The 16450-nt window shown below is 44.1% G+C and overlaps 1 protein-coding gene across 3 annotated transcripts in view; it reads left to right on the top strand.

Moving 5' to 3' along the window:
- SLC10A7 (solute carrier family 10 member 7) overlaps window positions 1-16450 on the top strand; it is a 1071777-nt gene that overhangs the window by 783934 nt on the left and 271393 nt on the right. For all 3 annotated transcript variants that reach the window (XM_069631237.1, XM_069631239.1, XM_069631238.1), the window contains exon 8: window positions 15815-15980. In XM_069631237.1, the coding sequence (XP_069487338.1) occupies window positions 15815-15980 (166 nt within the window). The remainder of the gene's footprint in view (window positions 1-15814; window positions 15981-16450) is intronic.

The following is a 16450-nucleotide window of genomic DNA, read 5'->3' as shown; positions in this document are numbered from 1 at the left end:
CCTGGCAAGAGAGTAAGCCAGGCAAAAGCATGTTTTCAATTGTAGAAAGTAAATCGGATGAAAAGCCCTGGCAGGATAGTATACCAGGCAGAGTCAAGTTTGCAAGACTACAAAGTAAAACATATGAAAAGCCCTTGCAGGGAGTATACCAGGCAAAGTCAAGCCTGAAACCAAAGTGGAAAAGAAGAACGTGGCAGGAGAGTACACCAGGTATCCTTTGAGATTGGGACTTACATTCAAGTTGGTTTGTTTTTTTATATACAAGTACGTTGTTGAACAACGAGCCCTAAGGTGGGTTCATGCCCTTGGGAGTTTTCGAGTAGTCTTGAAGAGAAACTTGGGGACGGGAGTTGTCCCTTGGATCTGTGACCTTTGTCCTTTGGGAACTATTGTATTGGTGTTATACATGTAATTTGAACGTTTGGGCACTTACAAGGCCACAGACATTACCCTTTAGATATTAGAGTTGTTTTGTAGAATACGAGGGCAAGCATAGGATTTCGGACACAGGACGTTTTGTTTTGTACATCTTGATACTGGACAGACCTTTATTTTTGGTTGAGGTAGGGACAATCCTCCTAGCGATAGTGAGGCCTTTTCTAACCCCCTTTTATTTTGAAGGAAGGTTTATAGCCAAAACTATGAGCTCATTGTGTCGGCGTCTCATTCCTGGCTCATCACATAGTCCCCAAAAAATTAAAATATCCTGCCTGCTAGAATGTTGCTTTTTTACCACACATAAACACCTGTATACATAATCAAATCCCTATATATTTAATTCTGAACAGCAATGGGCATTCTAAACTTATCAGCCAATGTATTCCAATTTTTTACATCGAAAACATTTCCAAATTACGAATAAAGTTACATTTACAAATGATAGAAAGAACATGGCTTTGCCCAATAATACCAACAATTTATGGAATCGGAGAACTGTTGCATGTGTCATTTCCAAGGTTAATATGGTATTGTGGGTTATTATGTGCAGTTTAAAAGAAGCTTATAATGAATTGCATCAAAATTCTGCAGGTTTTGATTTGGGAAGCCATATCGGTTCAGAACACACAAAGGTTTTGTTAAACGATATAAGTGTCACTGTGCAGTTTCAAGAATAAGGGGTATGTGGGATCTACTCCATGTAAAGAAGAAACCTTAAAAGTTGCGCAAACACATTTGATTTGTACCGTCCTCTTTAATAATTCATAGGACCCAAATATATGTATGTTTTGTGAAAAAATACGGAAAATGAGTCGGTGCCAGTGCCACTGTACAACACAATCTAATTAAGTATCACACCCAATTAATTATACATGTAATTTCTCTAACCCAAGGAAGCCAATTCTTCCTTAGGTACCCTTCTTCAGAAGAGAATTGTTGAATTTTCTTGGTTATGCCTTTCTTGAGTATTTTTAACTGCAAAGCCAAAGTAAAAGGAATATGAACAGAATTTACGCCCATATCATCAACATTGAATTTGTGTGTTAAATGTAACTTTATTTCTGTACCAATTGTGAGGGGTCAGAAATGTGAGGTGGACAACTTTGTGAAGGTTTTTCAAAAAATGCCATTTTATTAACTTAGGTTTGGATAAACGCCTCAATGTCCCTATCCTGACGAGGATTTCCCTGCCTCAAATAAACGAGACGAAACACTCTAACAAAATGATTCTGTCCCTTACACCTAAACATGCACAACTTAACAAAGCAACATATGGCAATTCAATAATAACCAATGCAATAGTTATATTCCAATCACAGACAATATTTTCTCCTTCCAATCTGGGTGCATTTCCCTTCCCCAGATTTAATCAGGATTTAATTCAAATGTTCCAAACAAAAGTTCATGAAATCCTGTCTATCAACACAGTTCCAGTTCAAGTCTCTTTGTTCCAAGTTCCAAGATAGCATTCAACCAACAGTTTAATAGTGTTCAACAAAGTTCCCTCCTTCTCCTTGTAGCAAAACCTTTAATCAATGCCTTCTCTTCAGCTTATAATAATTCCTTGCTTCATTGGTTTCAACAAGAAAAATGTATTTATTATCATATCCCAGCCATAATACACAAAACCACTTAGTTGACAATGTTAAACACTTCTGCAGCAGTTCATACAACCCTTGTTTCAGTATTATCAACTTGTCAGGATGCTTCTGTTTTAATTCACCAAAACTTGTTAGTGATTCTTCATCTGCTTCAAGATTATTAACCACACCACAGTACTTCAATGCCTTCCACCTGGCCCACTCTTTGGCAAGGATTGTTACGACAATGTTCTCTGTACTGGAATACTCTCCTGCCAGCATGGATCAAAGTACTACAACACTTCCTGACCTAGTATGCTTTCCTGCCAGGCCGGAACCAACTACTACTTGTAACACAACTAATTATTCTCTTCCTCTCTCCTCCTCTCCCTCTTTCTCCCCTGACAACATCTGGAAATTGTTTGTTCTTAAATGTACAAACATAAATGAATATATTATTATTCTGCCATTGCAATATGTTTTTAACAATGTATGTTGGATGTCTTACAATGCAAATAAAACTATTCGCAGGGTATTCCCCACACTTTTTGCACATATGTCACAAATCATTACTTGTCACAACCACCACTTGTTGACATGTGCATTCAAAATAACAGCCTTGAAAAGGACCATAGAGGTCAAAACACGTGTCGGCTGACCACACAAGACTATGGCTCTCATTAGGGGTCAGGCGGAAACCATGCCAGTAAAACTAGCAGGTAGCCGCCGGACCCGTAATGATTTACTGCCACCTGGCTTTGCGGGAAGTCAGGCGGCAGTAAATGTTAATCCCCATTCCCTCTGAGTCCCATAGGACTCAATGGGAATGGGGATCACGGAAGCACTGGCACCTTGTGCAACAGTGCCGGTGCTTCTGTGTATGTCTGCGTCCGGGTGCCGTTCCACCCGCCAAGTCTGCCCTGGCAGGCAGTACGGCACCCGGCCGCAGGCTCATAGTTTGCCGGTCTGGGAACAATGGTGCCAGTGAGCTTACCTTGTTAGCTTGTTTCTGGACCGGCAAGCTTGTACTGACGGCCTATATATCGTCATAATAGGGCCCACCCCTTTCCTTGTACTACTTGTAGGTACTTCAGTGGTAAAGGTTAAACAATGTCTTTTACTGCACAATTTTAAGTATATGCAATGTTTAGGGGAAACGAGAACCACACTGGTGCTATTTATTATACCGAGTATCTGCCACACTCTTTGCAGGTTATGTTCCTCTCCCTCTGAAGATTCTCTCTCAGAAGAGCAGCCAGCCTACCATTCTAGTTTGTCGCCTTTTCTGTCAACCAACTGCTGATAAGAATTCTGTTCAAATTTCAGACTTCTTTGGCTTTGGCAATGTGGGTTTAAATCATTTTCCTTAAGATAATTTTTCTGGAGGGGAAACTGTCTGTATTATTCATATCTTAGCAACCTTGTTTAGGCAATTTTGGTTCTGGTGTAATTGCCTAGTTTTATTTCTCTTTTGGCTTTCGCAACAATAGTTTCTCTTTTCTTCAACCATGTCCCTTGTTCGACGTTCAAGTATTGCCCCCTCTGATAGCTGACTCTCACTTTGCCCCACAATTGTCACAATCAGACCCTGGTATAATTGTCAATTTCTTCATTCACCCTCTGCACCTTCTTACATCAGCATGATTCACATTAAAAGTAAAATTCTCCTTTGTATTTGTTCGATATTCAAAGGTAACTTATTCCGCCTTAACGCTATTTACTAATCTCAATTGTGAACTTCAATGGCCTGGACACAGCAAGCAGGATGTTACGGAGTGCTCCGTGGTCAGACTGTAACATTGAACTCACTGGGTTTGGCATGCGTATCCGTTCCCCTTGCTGCTTGCAGGTGGTCTGCTTAGGTTTCCCAACGTGGCCCGGCTATCTCCTGTGCACAGCTTCCAGCGACTCGCGTCTGTCAGTTTCAGAGCTCTCCCGGCTCCCACAGCAACATGGAACTCCTCCGACTCCTGTGCTCGTCTAACAGTGGGAAAAGTGGCATAATGGTACGCCGTCTGCTGCGCGGCCCCTACAACTGTAAACCTGAGCCTCTGAGGCCTGCCCTGGACCAGTATCACAATTCTATAATGCTGAGGTCCTGCCGTCTCTGCTCCTGTTTTCTTTCGGCTTCTGCTGCCACATGGATAAAATCAAACTGCTCCACGTTCTAATACTGCTGTTTTCTTCTCCTTCACTCACCTCTCTGATGGCCTACACCTGAGGGGGCTTTTTATGCCTCTCAGTTCCCCTGAGGTGTGGGTCATTCATCCTGATTGACTGCAACCTGCAGTCATGAGCCTCTGCAGTCCTCTTCCTCATCCCATTACTCTGGGAATTATGCGATTTGAAGTCCCCAACATCACATTTGATTTTTACAGTGAAATTAACCTTGTTATGTTCACTACTCCCCTCACATATATTAACACATGGAATCTCATAATGGTTACACAATGTTTGTGGTATTATTAAAGAATGGGATTTCTAAGGATTTAAATTGGTGGCTTTTACAGACTCCTCTTGCTTATTTCTCTGGGACTTACAAAAGCTCATACTTCTATAAATGTCAGTAACCCTTAAATGATGTTTCTTATTTCTAACACTTGACTGATTACCAGGGACTTCAACCTCAGTTTGACAGACTGAGAGAATAAAGGTTCTTGCTGACAACAAGCCATTGCATATTCTGGTGTTAGAGATACTTCCTTGAGAAAGATAAATAATGAGTCTCATCCCATGAAGTAATCTGCCTTTCCCTGGCCACCTTGGAGACTTTAGGTAGGGTTTCTATGAGGATCCCACAGGATTCATCACACAACACATGTTTCACTCTCAAATTCTCATGCAATTAGAGATCCCAAGTGAGCTTCTTCAAGGCAATTAGTTCAATAATAAGTAATTTAACCAAATTAATGTGTTCTGCATTATTGATAATGAATTCTTACGATCCCACATTGTCCTCTCTGTTAAGTCATTACTAGTTGTTATTACGATACTTAGACCCTGTTCTCTCACTAACTGGAAACATGGGTGCAACGGGTAAGAACACCAAGAAGCCACATGTAGCGACACTGTACAAAGCACAGCACAAAATATAACATTTGAGCTTGCATCTGAGGTATGATGGCAGCAACTGGACATGTGAGGGCTGCACCTTACATATGGTGACTTACATATGGTGGCTATAACTTGCATAAGGCATTAACTGGCGTTACTAGGGTGTTTGAGGCTGTACTTGCCGTATGATGGCAGCAACTAGACATGCAAGGCTGAACATTTCATTTGTTGACTATACCATGCATAGGAGACATTACCTGGCATTGGATGGATTTATTCGGCTATTGGGAGGTGTAAGGAATCAGAAGTAAGAGGCGGACACAGAGATGTCATGGTGGTTGGCAAAGACTTTTATTAACCGAAGTAAAAAGGGGCTTGGAGAAAATCCTATCTCGTCCTAACTCTAAGAGGGTATCCCTGTCTCAACAAAACTAAATGGTGTAAATGTCAGCATGTCCAAAGTAGAGTTCTCTGTCCTGTGTCCAAACCCTAACCTGACCCTCACACGCTAAACTCAATATAAAGTGAAGAGGGAAATGTCTCTCAGCTACCCTCTCGCAGCTCTTTTCCAAACTTGCAACATAAAAGTCCAAACAAAGGTGCTGAAAATCAAACAAAATTCCACAAGTCTCGGGGATAGGGTTTGGGGGGAGTTCCCTTCCCTGGAGTTTCTTCAGGTTTCGTAAAGTTCACACTTTCCTGGGGTATGGATCTTCCTTTGACCTTTCCCATACTACTACATTTCACAGTCTGAAGGGGTGTGGCTCTTCCTTTCAGCTTTCCCAGATTCCTAGAGGGTCAACAAGCAGCTCTGCTTCTCTTAGCCTCTTGACAGCACCAGACGGGAAATTATTCCCTGGTCACAATATGTCCCAAATCCAGTTTCAGGGGTATTGACTCCCTTCCCCTAGATTCCACAAACTACAGATTATTCAACAAGTGTGAGTGAGTCCCAGCCACTCCTTTGTCAATCTGGTACACTCTCCTATTATGCTTTCAATTGTTTGGATCAACACAATTGGGTGCAGGTCCCAGACTCACAATCCTTTTGCCTGGTATACTCTCCTGCCAGAGCTTTCTTGACTTGCTCATATGTATTTGGGTGCAGGTCCCACACTCGCAATCCTTATGCACGGTATACTCTCCTGCCAGGGCTTCCTCTCAATGAACAAACTTTCCTTCTTTCTCAATGTTGATTTGATAATTTCTTCTTTTATACATTGGGTCATCAACCCGTTCTCCTCTTCCTTAGTTTCTCTCAACAAATTTCTGTGTCCCAGCTCTCCTGTTCAGGGTCAAAAAGTTCATACAGTTCTTTTCTAATGGTACGCGATACATGCCACAAAGTACCCCAGTGTCCCAACTTCCCTCTATGGGCTCACCGGCTTCACTCGGTAGCTTCAGCATCCTTTGTGGTCTTCGGTTCTTCCATCGCTTGCTCCCTTGTCTGACAGGTGTCTTGTCAGGTCTCTGGTTCCTGCGATGCCTCAGACTCGACTCTGCAGCTTTGTCCGCTCACAGCATTCTAGCGGCGAACTTCATGCTTCAGAGCTTCTTCTGACGGCACCTCCAGGAGCTTCCTCATTTCACGCTGCAGCTTGCTTCCATCGGATTTCCTGACTTGTGTCGGGAGTAGTGAGAGTCCATTTTTCCAGATGCTTGGTGCTTTTGAATGTCCCGCTACCAATTGAATTCTCCCAACAACCAGAGCGTGTCTCTTGCTTCTCAGCCTCAGCAATCTTCCTTGCTCTAGACCTCCTCCTTGTCTCAGTAGTATCAGACATTTTCAAATAAGATTATGAAACAACATTTCTATTAGTCACGACTGGAGGTACTTGTCTAACATTATAATATGATATGGACGATTGGGGAGTTACGGGATGTTGTCAGGTACTAAGGGGAAAGGAGGATACCATGTTCCACCTAGCGAGTCCACTTCACCCCCATGATGGTTGTCTCGCCTCATGTGGACCTCCCTCAGATAGCCGCCTCCAAGGTCAAGATCAGGAAGCTTCTGCCTTTCCCTTGCCACATGAGGAGGGACTTTCCCCTGGGAGGCAGTCATGTCATCGCTAGATTCATCACAGAGGCTGTGCTTCCATTTGATCGAAGCACCTGCACATGTAAGACTGCATCTTTAAAACTAAAACCTTGTCAACACACAAAAAGCAGTTCCTTTCAAAATCATATTACCTTATCAGTGCTTATTTTTTTCAATATTTATCCTCTGTCATGGGCTCATTTTTAAGTCTTTTTAGATCATCCCACTTTTCACCCTCAAACTTTGGCAGAACAATTTATTTATGAACGTGTTCCTTGATCCTGAAGTAGAAGTTGATAATAAAAAGTACATTTCAGAAGTCCAGCAAGTGCTGAACTCTGCAACCAATTCCCTTATCGGGGCCAGTGCTGCTCTGCATGGTGTGGCAGCAGAGCCTGAACAGAGGGTGAGGTAAGGGGGGCCCATATCAAATGGCATGGTGGGCCGCAAGTGGCATATGAGCTGTAAAATCAATATTCCTGCACTAGAAAGGGGGAGGAACTCAGAGGGGAGACCCCAGGAAACAGTTGAGGGAGAAACTAGAGTTACAGGAGGTTGGCAGGAGACATTGGGGGGGTTGTAGGATATGCTAGAAGAATAGCAAAGGGGGAAGGAAAACTCAGGAGGTGGTTAGGAGCAACACATGCATGTAGTTGGAGACACTGTTCAGGACGCTGGTGAAGAAGATACTGGAAACGGTGGCAGTGGCGATTACATAATGGAGAAAAGACAGGATGGGCAGCGGTGGTCCCCTTAGGCATGAGTTTGTTGCGACCCATCGAGGAGGAAGGTAAGAATGTGGATTTGTGGGAAGTGAGCCAGAATCCTATGAGGGGGAGGCGCGAGGAAGCTTAACTAGGTGGTGCCTCTAGTTAAACTCAGTTTGTAAGCCTTGTGGTGAAAGCTTTAGAGGTGTTGTTCACCACTCACAAGCCACAGGTTCTACCCTAATTCAAGCCTAATATGGAGGTTGGGGCTGGAGACCAAGGACATCAGCCACTCCAGAAATGAGGACGAGAAGCGGACTGCCAAAGTAAATGAACCAAGGAAACGAGAAAGAACTGTGTGGACACTTGAAAATCCCAGGACTGCAAGCGACTATGAATTGATCATGCATCCCAAGTAGGGGATCAGGATTGAGTTTCCCTCATCTGAAAATACTTGGAATGTTGAACCCAAGGAGAAGCCATCCTGTTATTGTAAAGGTTTTCTGTTGCATTTCTTTAAGGTGGCCCAACCCGCAAAGATTCCTAAAAAAAAAAAAACGTTGCTTAAGAAAATCTCAGCATCGTCCTTGGATCCTAGTCTGATTTGTGATAGAAGCCAATAGTATGTGACTTCTCATAGGATGGAGCGTCACATATTCGCTCAGCGCAGGTTCTGCTTACTAGAATAAGTGCCACTTGCACCATTGCCCCCACACTGATTCAGACAGCATTCAGAAAAATGTGTTTGGTACATTTGTGTCACATGTTGGGAAACTGTTTTTGTTTTTATGAAGAACACAACAGTGACACCGTTTTGCAATTGTTATTTTAGATCGGAAAACAAAGACCCTCAAACCAGTTTCTGAACGACTTTTTAATGCGCTGCGCATACCGACAAGATCCATGTTCTTGAATGTGTTCACATTTAGCATTCCATGGACTGTAAAAATGGCCCTCGCTGATACAGCACTAACCTGCCCCTTTCACCTTTATTCTCCTTCTCGGCACTCCTCACAGAAGCCATGAAAGGGAGAGCCAGAAAAACACACACGCACAAACACATGTATGTATTGTCCTCTTAATGTTCTGCAGACCGTTCACCTTTCATGAAACTGACTCAAAACGAGTGACATTTTGGAATCTAATAGTAGGAAGGGTCCTATTTGATTGTGAAAGCGAGGAACCAAAAATGTGTTCTTGCTTAATAACTGTTATTTCTGACAGATTACATGCTTTTTGTTCTCCAAAATGTGTATTTTGTGTCTCATTGTGCGACAAACACCTCCATCAAAAGGTCTACTTCCTAAGTTCTTCTCTTTGCTTAAGAACTGGACTCCCAGTTTTCTCCATATTTTACTTGAAGAGGCTCAAGATACACACCTGTGGGGGGTGTGGGGTTGCTTTCCCTGATGTTCGGCGATTTAATGTGGCTTTTGTTGTTCTATAAGCCAAGCGCTAGCTACAGGCCCCAGCTTTAGAGTCCCCAAACTGGAGAACCCAGGAAGAGAACGCCCTAACATCCTGCCCAAGTGTTGCTCTTTTGACCAGGCCCTTGAATGTTTAAGGCCCCTGGATCGAGCCCAAGAAGGGCCTTCAGGATTCTTGGTGTTATTTTTTCTCTCTACAGCTGGACCTCCATCTGGAATAATGACTTGGCGAGATCAAGTGCGAAGCCAATCTTATAGCCTTTTCTTTTTCTTTTTTTGCGTCCATCAAGTCTGATTTAATGATGGGGAAAGTCGTATCATCCCAGATGAGTTTGTCAGGTTCTGGCTTTTGGGAGTATTTAAAACTCCTGCCCAGCAACACTACTGGGAATTTTTGGGATGGACTTGGCCGCCCCTCCCATTTTAAAAGAATTTCATTTAAATGGGGGCAAAATCGACAAAGCCTTGCCATTCTAAAAGACACTTGCCCAACTGCATTTTCTGTAAAAAGCGCACAAAAAAAGTTGATATGGAGCACGAAATTGCAATTCATGTTTTGAATACTGTTTGGGAAACCTTAAAGATCATTTTCTGATGGTGGCATGGTGTAGCAGTCTTTGCAATAAGTAGGATGTTTTTAAACACGCTTGGTGTGTGAACACACCGTCTTGGTTGCCTTTCATGCGATGCCAAGTGCCCTGTACTCCCTCCCTCTGCCAGGACATTCTTGCCGACCACATTATAACATGCCCTGCTCTCTCCTCTCCTCTCTTCCCTTTCTCGCCTTGTCTCGCTTGTGGGTATTCCTGTACCACTGTAATCCGAGTCCCCAATGTTATTTGATTGGTTCCTACTGTTAACTCGTTTTCATGCATACTTCTGGTTCTGCTTAACTTTAAAACCCTCATTAAAATATTGTACCCTAATAAAATCCAAGGGGTAACGTGTTATGCTTGGAGTGGCTGTTGAGGAACGTGAACTGGTAGGTTCAAGGACACTTTTCAGCGCTCAGGCCCCCCTCTCCACCATCAGTGTATCCCAGCCCACAGAGGTATAGTTTACAGCGCTAAGTTGATGGGAGCTGTAGCATTAATGAGCTACAAGCATTGTAGCGGTCCTCATCCAGCTGTGCTTCTCTGGTTTCATGTTGCATAAAGCTAAGGCAAACTTATCAGCCCTTTTGATTCCCAAAGTGCATCCAAAAAAGAATGGTTAAAAAAACAAGATTAACTAAAGGCACCGGCGGCGGAAATAAATCCATTGTTCTTTCTGCACCTTGGCTCTTTCTCCTATACATAAGTGTTCTTGACAGACCTTTATTTTATGTCTTGTATAAAAGGCTAATTTATGATTAAATGTTAATGAAGTAGATTTTCACCGTGCTTTCATTACGTTCTACCAGTGGGAACATTTTTCAAAGCGGCGCACCAAAAAACCCACTGTTTGGCCTGAATAAGTAATGGGAAGCCTGCCTGGACGTCATCATTCAAGCATTCGCCAGCCTTCCCTTTGGTGATTTATCTGCCAGCATAACGTGAGCTCTCCGCGTTTAACAGCTCATAACTGCAGAAATTAGTGGCTTGATCCTAGTTTTTCCTAGACGGTAGAAACAGTCTGTGTGACGCATTTATGGGTCCTGCTCATCGGAAGTGATTCATTGCTTCCTGCTGCACGAGAAATTGCTTATCGTTTAGAAAACGTGTTTTGGGACCGGAGATGGCGGGGGCCACACCTAGTATTCATTTGAATATGTTATGGCCCTATGTCAGGGGTCTGCGACCTTTGGCTCTCCAGATGTTCTGGAACACAATTCCAATGTCACCTCTGCTATTAACTTTGCTGGGTAGGAAAGATGGGTAGTCCAAAATATCTGAAGAGCCATTGGTTGCAGGCCCGTGCCCTGTGTGTTTCCTAACAACCCATCCCCAACGGAATCAAAGACTTTACCTAAAGAAAACTTGAGAAATCAATCCACATAGGTAGCTAATGGATCCATGTGTGTGCTTTTGTTCCCCAGTAGACAATGTTGCCTATGTAGAGGTGACTGTGAGCAGTGGTGGGGCCAGGGCATGGAATAATGGTGATTTTCCCTACCCTGGCCCCGCACGGCGCCCTTTATATTGTGATGCACCCCGCTGCCTGCAAAGTAGTCAACTGATATTGACCAGTGCTCCATGAAGCGGCCCCGCAGAACCCCCCCACCCACATAGAACCAAAACCTGCCTCCACCATTGTCTGGTCTGTGCGTTCCTCACTGCTCTTGTGGGTAGCATGGGGAAAGTGCAGAGGTGCTCAACAGCTGCTCGAGACTGACTGAGGAAATGAGAAGGTGGAGCGTGTTGATGCTCCCTGTTTCTCCTTCCCCAAAGATACCTTACTATGCCTCCTCTCTTGGTGGCGAGACTCGACTTCCAGTCCAGAACCTGTGTCCGTGCAGTACTGTGACATCCCTTTGCTGGCCACTGCACCGGATCACCCGAGGTCTCCCCCCAGAAAATAGAGATGCATACGCTGATCCATTGGAGTCCTCAGTGAAGTACTGATTACCTGCGAGCGCTCCATAGAGCTGATTAAAACGTGCACCTTTGTGTATTTTTATTCAGAATTGCCACAGGTAAAGAACATAAAAACTACCCAGTGGTCAATAGAATACAATAATGCTTTATTGGCATGACTGAAGATGCACGTTATTGCCAAAGCTGAATTATACATATTTCTAATATGTTATATGTGGTTGTTGCATATGGCTATATAGTCAAGCAGGGTTGGTTGTATGTATTTGTCTTTTCGGTGCCTCTTTTGTTCATCAAGCTACAAGTCCCTGTTTTTTGTTGTGGGCTGTGTAAAGACCTTATAACAAGCTTTGAATTTAATATATGTATACAGTCTTCGAAAGTTCTCTTGTTGACGACTGAAGAGGTCATTATGAATTGGGTGGATCAGGAAGAAATACCACTGAAGGAAATGACCTCTATTGACAGCAGTATTTCTGGAAATCCACTGTGACGAAACCAGGGAATGTGTTCCTTCTCTCTGAGGGGTAGCCATCCCCTTGGGGACTACGGAGGCATAACTGATACCCAATAGCCTCTTTAGGGTTCAGGGCAAGTGGTATCCCACTGGGATGACCCATGCTCTGGGGTTAAAGAATGCCCATATAAGGATTCCATCCTCCTCTCTCCTCTTCAAACTCCACAATGTTTTTGTTTATATGGAGATTGAACATTTTAAACCGGTACAGGGGCCTTTTTTAAGACGGTTTGGTTTCTGACCTGGTTTTGTCACTGCCTCTTGAGGAAGACCAGGGCCAGTGGAATCTTCCTCTCCATTCCAGGGAGGAACGTAAATGCTGCCAGATGCCAACAGAACAGGAGAGAACCTTTGTCGGGAGGCAGAGACGCCGGCGTGCACGGCTGTGCAGCAGTGGGAGATGCTCCGCACAGGAGGAGTTAAGAGGCACACAGTCAGCCTGGTGGGTGGATACAGTCAGCCTGCAGAGTCCTGCCGCATTCATGAGGGCAGGAACCCCAAATTGACGGGGACCATGGAAGAGAAAAACTGCACTGAAGGCAACAGGACGCACTAGCATCCTGCTTTGCCGAAGCCCATGTGGGAAGACCGCACAGAACTGCAGACTGCAGAGACCAGACCCAAAGGTAAGGACGAGGACCCGGATGAGGAGAGGCTGCCCCCAGTCCAGAGCAACACTCCATAGAAAGGACATGCTGCAGCACCCAACGAGTGCCTGGAAGGTGCTGAGGCCACAACCAAGTCCACGCTGAGCTGAGAGTGTGAATACCCCAAGTGGGGGTGAGAAAAGCCTAAAATCAAACCGGGCTGAGCGGGCCCCCATTCCACAAAGGGCTGATGACCAGAACCGTAGGAGGAGGTGACTGAAGCAACTGACCAAGAAGGTAGAAGAAGCCCAAAGCCCACACAAGGCTGAGAAGCCGAATACCCCTCGAAGGGGTGATAGAAGCAACCACAGAAGAAGGCCCACAACCCAGCCAGGCTGAAAGTACGGACACCCCACAATGGCAAAGTAACAAACCAAGGAGGGCTGAAGAAGCATGTAACCCACGCTGGGCTGAGAGCACGAATACCTCAGGAGTCGGAGAGAAAAACAACTAACCAAGTAAGGCTAAGCAGGCCGGTAGCCACCAGGGGCTGAGAAAATGACTACCCTGGAAGGGGATGAAGGAAAAGAAAAATTCATCAGAGTGGATCAGACTTGGAGCCTTCCCAATCCCTAGGCTAAGTTTGTGAATCAACCAAGAGCAACAATGTGTGAACTTTGTTATTTTTGTAATCTCAGGAGAAGGGATGTACCAGGGACTATACAGACTATCTGCTGTGACCATTATTTAACCCAAAGATCCATTGAGAAACATTAGTTTGTGGTGCTACGAGCTCTCCACGAGGCCAGTAGCTGAAAGAGATTGAGAACGCTTTGGTGGGAGTCAGGAAACCAGCCACCACAAAAGGGGAGTAACCCAATACTAAGCTGAAGCTTAGATTTTCTTTCTTTCTTTTCTTTTCATAGTGGTAAGCTAGATAATAGGTTAACGTAGTTTTGGACCGATGGCCACGTTTATTTGTGAGATCCTGCGGAGCGCCCTTTTTGTTTTGTAGCATTGGGAATTCATCATAGGTATGGTCTAGAGAAGGTTTTCTTAATTTCTTTGATAAATATTTGAACAAAACATGTCCTCTTGTCCGTCTCCTATGTCTGACTTGCCACACCCACCAATACGGACGTTACAGCTGAATGGGTGGCATTTCTATATTGACCTGTAGTGGTATTTTCACAATACCAGCCCTGCCAGGGCTAAACTCCTGAAATATTTTTTCATGTTTTTGAAACATTTCCACCATCGTTTGTGGGTAAGGGTGCATACCACTACTCTACATTTTTTTTAATGCACAAAAGGGATAAGGTGGTCAGGAGATGGGCATCGGAGAAGCCCGCTGTCTCGCCCCCCTAGAATGTCCCCCTGTATACTTCTTTTGGTTGTCTTGAAAAAAGCCCTTGTTAAAAATAGTTTTTAAAAAACTAGAAATGTTTTTGGGGAATGTCATAATTTTTACCTCCTCCTCTGGGGTGGAGGTTATAAATCAGTGACTTTCAGGTGAAAAGCTGCATTGAATCTGAATTGGGCAGTAGGCAAATCTGGCATATCTGGAAAAATGTGGGCAGAAGGCTGCCAAGGGAGAGAAAAGTATTTGGGTCATTAAGAATTCTTAATGCCCTCCTAAGTATTACAGACATTCTCATCTAGAATGACAGGCTATTTCCAGGAGGAAGATGGAACCCAGTGGGGTCTTGGGTGGAGAGGAGCCACAGTGGCAGGGCTGAAACATAGGCTAGGCAGTAGCCATATAATTGATAAGTCCACCCAACCTTACTAAAGGACACTTGCCTGGCTGTCTGAGCAAGTGACTGCTTACTCAAAGGCTCCTTTAGAAACCCTGAGACCAGTAGGTATGCCAGAGGTCGAGCCCAGGTAAGAGACCCAGAAGGAGAACCAATTTTGTAGATTGTGCAGTGGAGGGGAATTCAAATGCGAGCTTTGAATGATGTGTATGTGCTTTATACGTCACATGTACCTACAGGAAAGTGCATACTATTGCAGTGTCGCTCGCATGGCAATAGAAATGCACTTGCAGCATGAGAAGATCTGGCTAACGCCTCCTCTTATTGATGCCACCTTTTCTGTCTGTGCCTGTTGTCTCCAAAGAGACGGGACGAAAACATAAAGAGGGGCGGGGGGTGTTTGGGAGGGGACAAACACATTGCACAACAAGTCCATGTTGGAGGAAGCCGCGTTGCGTTTTCTGTATTGTTGCGGGTTTACTGCTGTAACCTAAAACCAATAATGAGAAGGACACACAACTGTCGACATTTTCTTCTCTGACATGTTTTTGTTCACATGCTAATTTCTGCTATCCTAAGAGCATGCAAATGGCATTTCTCTTAAAATCCAGCTATTCAGGATGTGAATTATTTAAGCCCCCACAACACATGCACTTTTGCTTTTCAAGCATGAGTTATAATTTAATTAAAAAACTTCTGGTGCATCGTTCGGCCATTAAATATTAAAATGTTCCATGGATCACTTTCGATTATCCGCCCGTCAGGAAATTCCTGAAGATGTCAGATTTTTTAAGTTCCCCAAAGTTGCGCTCAGAATTGTCTGTTGATGCAAGGGGGACTGTGATAATTACACACATCCATTAGTATCAGCAGAGGAGCGAAACTTTGGGGAGTCTTAATGGGCATGTCTCCGTGACAGCTAGCTAAGAACATTTGGCGTGATTAAGGATGGATTTTGAATGCAGTTGAAAATAAACTCTCATTATGGGGGCCCAGTGGAAGTTGCACTAAAAAAGTTAAATTCCCCAGAAAGGGAGCTGCACGGCGGCAGAGCTTTGAAATCCACTGCGACCGTCAACTGAATTATCCTCTTCTCTTCACCCTTTTCCGCTGTCGAAAGTCATTATGTGATGCACAATTCTGACTCCCTTACATGCTCAGAAAGAGGCAACCTGTTGTGCTCTGTATTGCAGATTGTCCGGAGATACATCAAGGACTGGCTGGAGCGGAAAAAGCCTCCATTTGGGGCGATCAGCAGCTGCGTGCTCCTCATGATCATCTACACAACCTTCTGCGATACCTTCTCCAACCCCAACATTGACCTGGACACCTTCAGCCTGGTTGTAATCGTGTTTATAAGTAAGTGCAATGCTGAGGAAACACTGCTTCAAAATCTCAGAGCCTCTCCAACATAGGCTTGTGTTTTTGTCTTTGTATAATGCCCGAATGTGAAATTAAGCCACGTAGTAGCTGCGGCTGCAATACCAGCGGGGAAGTGAATTTCATGGACCGTGGCAGTCTGATAACCTTTATTGAGCTTAGTATTCATTATAAAAAAGATATAAATCAGATGAGATTTAGTTCTATGACTGTGTGTGATGATAGCAAAAGGCAACGAATGACTAGATCTTTGCATCCTCTCTGGGGTGATCCGATGACAAATCTTTCAGTGGATCTGACCCATCTCTGTGGCCGTTTCCCAGTGATTTGTGCCTCATTTTTTAGTGGCGGGGCCCCTTATATTCCTACAACCGCCCCCACCCACACAGCCCCCTACCCTTAAAATATTTTTTTAATTATTCCCGAAACTGGACCACGCCTTAAAATGC

The sequence above is a fragment of the Ambystoma mexicanum genome, chromosome 6q (genome assembly GCF_040938575.1).
Source record: "Ambystoma mexicanum isolate Mex_15411 chromosome 6q, UKY_AmexF1_1, whole genome shotgun sequence".
Lineage (NCBI taxonomy): Eukaryota > Metazoa > Chordata > Amphibia > Caudata > Ambystomatidae > Ambystoma > Ambystoma mexicanum.
This window is presented reverse-complemented; position numbering and strand designations above follow the sequence as displayed.